Source organism: Bemisia tabaci, chromosome 1, assembly GCF_918797505.1.
Source record: "Bemisia tabaci chromosome 1, PGI_BMITA_v3".
Lineage (NCBI taxonomy): Eukaryota > Metazoa > Arthropoda > Insecta > Hemiptera > Aleyrodidae > Bemisia > Bemisia tabaci.
This window is the reverse complement of record NC_092793.1, coordinates 28,078,069-28,085,260: the sequence shown is the minus strand read 5'-3', so window position 1 is coordinate 28,085,260 and position 7,192 is coordinate 28,078,069. Positions and strand designations below refer to the sequence as shown.

Here is a 7,192-nt window from a genome sequence, read left to right as displayed (position 1 = left end):
GCTGCGTTTCAAAATACCATAGGAGTTCTTAAAGCCGACTAAAGAAGGCTATTGAAAATCATATAGCTGGCTGTAGAAAGCGGAGCAAATCATAAAGCCGGGCTATACGAAGCTGTAAAAAAATATGCAGTCGGGCTATAGTTCCTATCGCCGGGCTTTACACTTTATCGCCATTGGCTATAAAAGGCTATAAGAAATTGTGTAGAAATTCGTGTGCTTTGGAAATCATTAGGTTTGATACGGAACTACCTTAATATTTACAAAACACACATCATATTTTCCTTTAAAACGTTTTTTTATTCATCAATTAAAATGAGAATAGTCCATACAGAGAGTGCAAACATTTCAAAATCATGAGTTGAAAAACGCTGACTCCTTGAGACTAAATATTAGAGCCTAACACAAAGCGGAGCGGCGACGCACTGGCGCCTACAAACCTAACAGGGATACTTCTCGCATTGCGCAATGCGTGAAGTATCCCTGTTAGGTTTGAAGGCGCCAAAGCGCGTTTCGCGCTCTCTGCCCGCCCGCCGCGCCGCAGCGTGCCACGGCGTCTGAAGCAACTATTTCACACCAGAGGTATTGCACAGTATCATAAGGAATTGAAGGCGCTCCAACATATTAAGAATGACAGGCATCCTTCAAAAAAACGGAGCTTTCCTCGCAAAATAAATCAAGATACTACGGCACAAAAAGAGAGCGGCGTGGTCCAAAAACTAACTAAGTCGTAGTATCCGTATTTCGTAACGTTTGGCATAAAATTTATCGTCTGGCTGTTGCTTAATCGCCATCGGCTATAAAAGGCTAAAAGAAATTGTACAGCCGGCTACAGAAGCTATTGGAAATCTTACAGCCGGCTTTAGGTCTATGGTATTGTGGAACACAGATTCTACTGCCAATTTTTACCAGGGCAATCGCGTGGAGATCTTGATTTTATCAATACGAATTTGATCGGACGATCAATGATTTAGAAAAGTCACGATTTAGATATCAGTGCGGTACTGATGAGGAATTCAGACGTTGAGGCAGAGGGGTGCAGGACGTTTATGAACCAACGACCGACCAGTCGTTCGCAAACTTCGTAGGTGGTGGGAAAATTGCGTAGGTTGCAGCCTTGAATAAATGAAGGAAATAAAAAGTATTACAGTTTGATCAAAATGCGCTCCATTTTTGCGTACACCTTCCGAAGTTGTGAATGCGCGCTGCCCTACACTGTGCGCCTGCGCATTACCAAATAGCGTACGCATCTCGAAACTTTAGCGTCATTCACGAGTCAAGAGCCAAGAACGAGATTAGAGGTCAGTTCCGCAGCGACAGAGTTTCATGAAACGTAAGAAAGATATGAAACACAGAAACTTTCCGTTGAAAAAGTGGGCTTGTGAAATATAAAATTTATGACATTTTATGAACTTTTCTTTTTTTAAGGGGCTAGGGATGCAACCCGCACTTAAATGCCTGAAACCTTGGTATACGGCATCTAATTTTCAATTATACATTACTTATAATTCATAAATTTCGGTTTCCGGAAATATTTCAAAAAAGATTCCATGATTTCAAATTTCAAGAAACTTCGCCACCCTGCGCAGCGGTCTCGGGAGAAACGACCGCAGTATGACGTTTGAAGTATACCTACAGTTTTGCAGGCGCTTTCCGCGATTGTTTTTCGCGCGAAGTTCATAGTATAAAACAATATATTGTGCCTGTGAAGATGTGACTGATTTTACCAAATTAAAAATTCTTATTATTTGTTGAAAGCTGTGTAAGTACTTTGTCTTTGTCTCAGACTTATGTTAAATTTGTTTTATTCTTTATTACTATTATTATTATTATTATTCTGAAGGAACACTTAACGCACGGTTTTTTACGAACACTGATGACAGGAATGTTGATATTTCGTAAAGATTAGTGCGACCGCATTGATTTTTACAAAACGAGTGCGAAAGCGTGGAATTTTTGAGAAACTTAATGCGACCGCGTTTGTTTTTGTTAGAAAATTACTGCGAACGAACATTGTTTTTCTCCATTTATACCTATGGAAATGTATCGATTCTTGGAGGGGCCAGGTGCCCCTCCAAGAATCGATTATTTAACACAGGTTTAAAGGGAGGAAGTCCGGTGTTGCCAAATCACTGGATCCGCCTCTGCGAACGAACAAAGACTCAGAGCGCAAGGCGCAGGCTGAGTCCCCGGTTGCTTGATTAGACTACAAAGGTCAAAGAACTTTCTGCACCCCTGGCAACACCAACGAATGGAACCCTCCCCCCCCCCCCTTCCATCCAAATAAAACTTCCTTTTTTTCTTTTCTTTCCTTTTATTTTTCAAGTAAAAAGTATAAATCAATCGTTACATGAATATTTTGAAAAGATACATTAATTCACTGAAAATTTATTTGAAGTAGTCTCATTTAAGGATTTGTGTGTTCGATGAAAATAAGGTAGTTCATGACTGACAATAATCATCATTACATTATTCTATGGCAATAATCAAGAGAGAAAATTGAATAGGATTTCCAGAGGATTGTTTTACTTATAAAAAAGAGAAGGGGGCCTCTTCAAAAAAATATGTCTATCCTTTCTTTTGGAGAAGACTTAGGTTCCCATTAAATTATAGAGAAAGATTCCAAATTAGAAGAGAGCATAGAGGTATTGAAACACTTGGAGATTTCGTGACTTTTCATTCAACAATTAACCGCTCGAGGATAAATTCTGATCCATTCAGATTGTTTTACACAGAGAATTTTCCAAAAATCGTCAGTAGGTACACAGTTAATACAAAACTTAGAACGTAAGGAAACAGAAACCTATTTACAAACCATGAAACTTCAGCATGAAAGAAGAACATGATGGCAATCCATCGAGTTTAGGATTGAATTACATGTGCAACATAGAATGTCTTGGTTTAGTTTGGGCCTTTTGAAGAATGTTCCTGAGAGGAGAAAATTCCACCCTCATTGATAATACAGCTCTAAATTCATTCCGTCATGAATTTCATAATCTTCCAATTTTATATGATCCTTGAAAATTGTGTACCATTTTTTTAAAACTATCTTCTCCCAGCGTGTGCCAGTTTGAGCTCCGATCAGTTTCTTTAGATCACCAATAGTATCACTAGGATTGCACTTAACTCGTACTTTTTTCCCCAGCCTATCGTTGCACGTTACTTCCATCATTTTGAGACTTGAGGATGAAGAACGCGAGAACAAGAAAATTTACCGACAATCAGAAACTACCTCCTGTTAGAAAGTGAATGTCAGTGCTTACAGTTTCTTATGATTCAGCAAAGTTTGATGCCAGGAATCTTCAATCGTTACTTCTATTGATTGAAAGGTGATGTTCCGTTACTATTTTCTTTCAACCAATCTGAAAAAAGATACATCCAATTAAAAATCAGAGACGTAAAAATCAAACAGAGGTCGGTCCATGTCAAATGAGACGTGGATTTTTCATAACACTAAATTTTGATGAGAAGCGGTGGGGGTTTAAATTTTGAGCAAATAATGAAAGCCTGCCATTTGATGCCTCCTATTTATAATACTTAGAACGGAAGTTACAAAGGTTCCATTTCCGGGAGAATCTTTTTAAATTCCCTCACTTCGTCATAACTCTAGTTTTAATGTAGACAGGAGACAAAACATTTCCCTCAATGAAAGATCTGAACTTTTTTTGTCAGAGCGTCAACAGAAATCTAAAAACAAAAATATGACATTTATAAATGACTTTCCATGCATGACGATTTTTTCTCAAAAAAGTATGATCAAGAAGCTAATAAAAAAGCTTTCACTCCCCATTAAAAAACAGCTCGTGGAGAACACATTCCACCATTAGAATAATGAAGATTGGAAGTTACGATTTCAAGATATTAAAATTATAAACTGATACAAATAACGGTCTCCGGGTTGCAAGTTTGATCCAATTTCAAAAGTCCCTGACTTTCCCTGACTTTTTGGGGAAATTCTCTGACCAGTGGCCTCGAAATTCCCGGACTTTTCCCTAACTTGTTAGAAAGAAAAAAGAAAAGAGTTGATTTGAAAACAGCGATGCAATCTTTGAAACCTCACAATCATAATGTATGTATGCGGTCAAACTTGCAAATAACCTGAATACAAACACATAACGCTAGGAGAGACGCTAGAATTCTAACTTTTGCAACTTATCTCAATGTCAATATCAAACTATTATTCTGCCGGGAAAATCGAGTAAAAGTTACTGGACGTTCCTCTAAGGGAATCACTAATAACACAAAGATTACGACTGAAGTCACTCGCCTTTCGGACATCTTGCTAGATCAAAACGCGCGATACAACTATTTCAACTACTGAGCCGCATTTTATCTATAAAGTTGAAGGCGAACTTGATTTCTCGTTCGGACCGTTTTTAGTTACTTATTCAGATTTGAGCACGAGAGCGGGGCTGTCCTCCATCTTTTGCAGTGTATCTTAATTTCAAAGTTGTTCTTGACTCCTGAGTCACTAACGTTGCATCAATCTAGTTGAAGGCGAACTTGATTTCTCACTCCCGTTTTCCATCATTCAGATACCTAGCCTAAGTACCCGTGCATCGCTAAGCGTTTATAGTACGTACTTTTGTTTAGTAAAAAATAAAAAATAATCGAAAAGCAACAACAGTCTGACAATAAAAGCAACAATTGAGCAATTTTCGGTTTTAGAATACCTGGAATTTGGAAAAATCATGGCAGATTAATAAAGTTCCCGTTCGTTTGCCCGTAAAAAATGCCAGTGAAAAATTTGCAACGTCGAGTATGAATGTTTTTTACCTCATCGTTGCCAATGATGAGTAAATGTGTACCTAACAGCGCACGCGCTAGAATATAATAATCAGCGACAATCTCGATCTTCTGCCATCAGATCGAAGCTACACTGTTGAAGGCGCTCAGAGCAACTATTCCATCTCGGAAGTATTGCACGGTATCAGGCGGAAATGAAGGCGTTTTTAACGTTTGTGAATAGACTGGTATCGTTAACCACTGTGTTGAGTCCTACTGATCGTACGATGCGGCTTCTGTTTAAACGATATTTGTGAAGCTTGGCACTCGGTAGCATTTATTTACGGTAAACTTGAATTTCAACTCAAATTTTTGAAATTCTAAAATCCAGGATGAGGGATGTAGTCTGAAGTGCTACTTTGGCTCCTGTTTAATCGATTTTTGTGAGACTTGGTGTCAGAGGATATTTCTTGACTTATAAATTTAAATTTCAGTCGAATTTTCAAAATTCAAAGATCCAAGATGATGGAAGTTTTTGTTGAGCTACCACCCATAGAATTTCCCTGACTAAGAGCAGAATTCCGTAACTTCCCAAGATGTTCAAATTCCCTGACTTTTCCAGGTTTTACCCGATACTTGCAACCCCGAAACTAAGTTTTGAAAAACAAAAGAAAACACTAAAAATGTGGCCCAAACTAGAGTACCTATATAGCGAGAGTATAGACAGATCGCTTCATGGAGGGCTTAGGGCCCGAAAGTGCAGCCACCCTTCTAACCAACTTCTAAAGCATAAAATTTCACTGCCAGTCTGCAGATTCTGATTCTAACCAAGATGGCTGAGAATGTACATTAATGAGCATTCTACTGCAAAAATTAGTAAATTTATGCAAAAACTAAGTCAATACATGCTTTATATACGACGGTTCGTTATAGGTAATTGTACTGGTAAATCGCTCTGGATAATTGAAATTCATAGGTTGGCTGCATTTCTGGGCCCTAACTTTATTCACAGAGGCATCGGTGAAGGCCTGATGGATTTTCTGAGTTTCACATCCGTCTATACTCTCGCTATACAGGTTCTCTAGCCCAAACTGTAAGTACTTAACAAGGTGGTAGAAAAAAAGCATGAATTCAAATGCATCTGCTTAAGCTGAACAATCCCCCCCCCCCTTTAGTATTGTCCTTATACTCATTAGAGCTTAAAACATCTTGCCTACATAAATTCCACCTTGTTACAATCTATAATTATAAGCAATATTAGATTCGATGATTCTTAAAGTGATAGAATTGAGCTGGACCGAGAATCTGGATCCAAAAATCTGGTGATGAATCAATAATCAGCAATATCTTAAGACTTTCATATTATAATGGTTGTTCTGGGCTTGCTTTGCCCTCTCTCGCCTGGCCAGGCGGCTATCTACTGCCCGCGCCAAACAACTGCTAACTTAGCTTATGACACCTCCAGATAATATCGCCCAAAGTAAAATCTCCCTCTACCAGCAACCTACCACTGGCAAAAAGATACTAGAGCAAAGTGATCGTACGCTGAGGCAAATGCCAATCTCTGATTAGTTCTGAATCTGCACCACTTAACAGATTAATACGTGCAGTTAGATGGCACAACTAAAGAATGGTGACATGAACGATACTTGACTTTTATCTTAACGTACGATGACTCCGCTCTATCCCTGCTTACTATTTTCTAAATCAAAGACCATGGGGTAGCTGGGAAGAACAGGTATCCTTAGCTGGGCTCGCATTTTTTTTACATTCAGCTTGCAAGCGATTGCAATGGCGATCGAGGATTGAACGCGGCCCGATCGAGAGCGATGTCAACCCTCAAACCTTAATGGACAACTGCACCTCTTGTGAACGGAGTGTGAAAAAGTACCAACTTAGCTGATGATACCTCTAGGAAGCTTACACAGAAAAAAAAAAATGACCTTAGGGGAGCTCGATAGAAGGAAAAAATGAGAAGCTATCGTAAGCAACAAATACCTGCGGTTGGTGAACTGCACAAAGAAAACTTCCAGCCTTCCGACAGCCAGAACTACCAGAGTTACAGGTCACAGTCAAAGCTATTTCATTAACACACAGAACTGACTGATAGTGATAAGTAATCCGGAACAACCTTCTGCGATTAAATATTGCACTTTTTTTCTGGAAGGTGCGTAGGTACAGGTTAAGAAAACTAAAGAGTGCTGAGTGTAAGTACGGGGCACTAATATTCCTGATTCACTCCAACATGACCATGTACACGAAATCTTCACGGACGTGAAGAAATGAAGAAAAACGAATAATATTTTTCACCACTATTGGTCACAAACGAAACAACAGTCGTGAAAACGGTGAGAACACAGGAAGTGAAGAAATCCTAGACGTGACGTAGACTGAGACCCTAGAAAAGTACATGGGTATATTATTGGCCAATGAGAGTAAGGCTACAGCTACGCAGCTTTGCAACTTCACG

At 39.0% G+C, this 7,192-nt stretch overlaps 1 protein-coding gene across 1 annotated transcript; it reads right to left on the bottom strand.

Moving 5' to 3' along the window:
- Positions 1–2,291: 2,291 nt before the first annotated feature.
- On the bottom strand, positions 2,292–7,104 carry ubl (Ubiquitin-like protein 5). The gene is made up of 2 exons (XM_019057361.2): positions 6,721–7,104; positions 2,292–3,359 (listed from the first exon to the last, which is right to left on the bottom strand). Exon 2 carries the CDS (start codon positions 3,167–3,169, stop codon positions 2,948–2,950), a length of 222 nt encoding a protein of 73 aa, XP_018912906.1. The 5' UTR covers positions 3,170–3,359; positions 6,721–7,104; the 3' UTR covers positions 2,292–2,947.
- Positions 7,105–7,192: the final 88 nt, after the last annotated feature.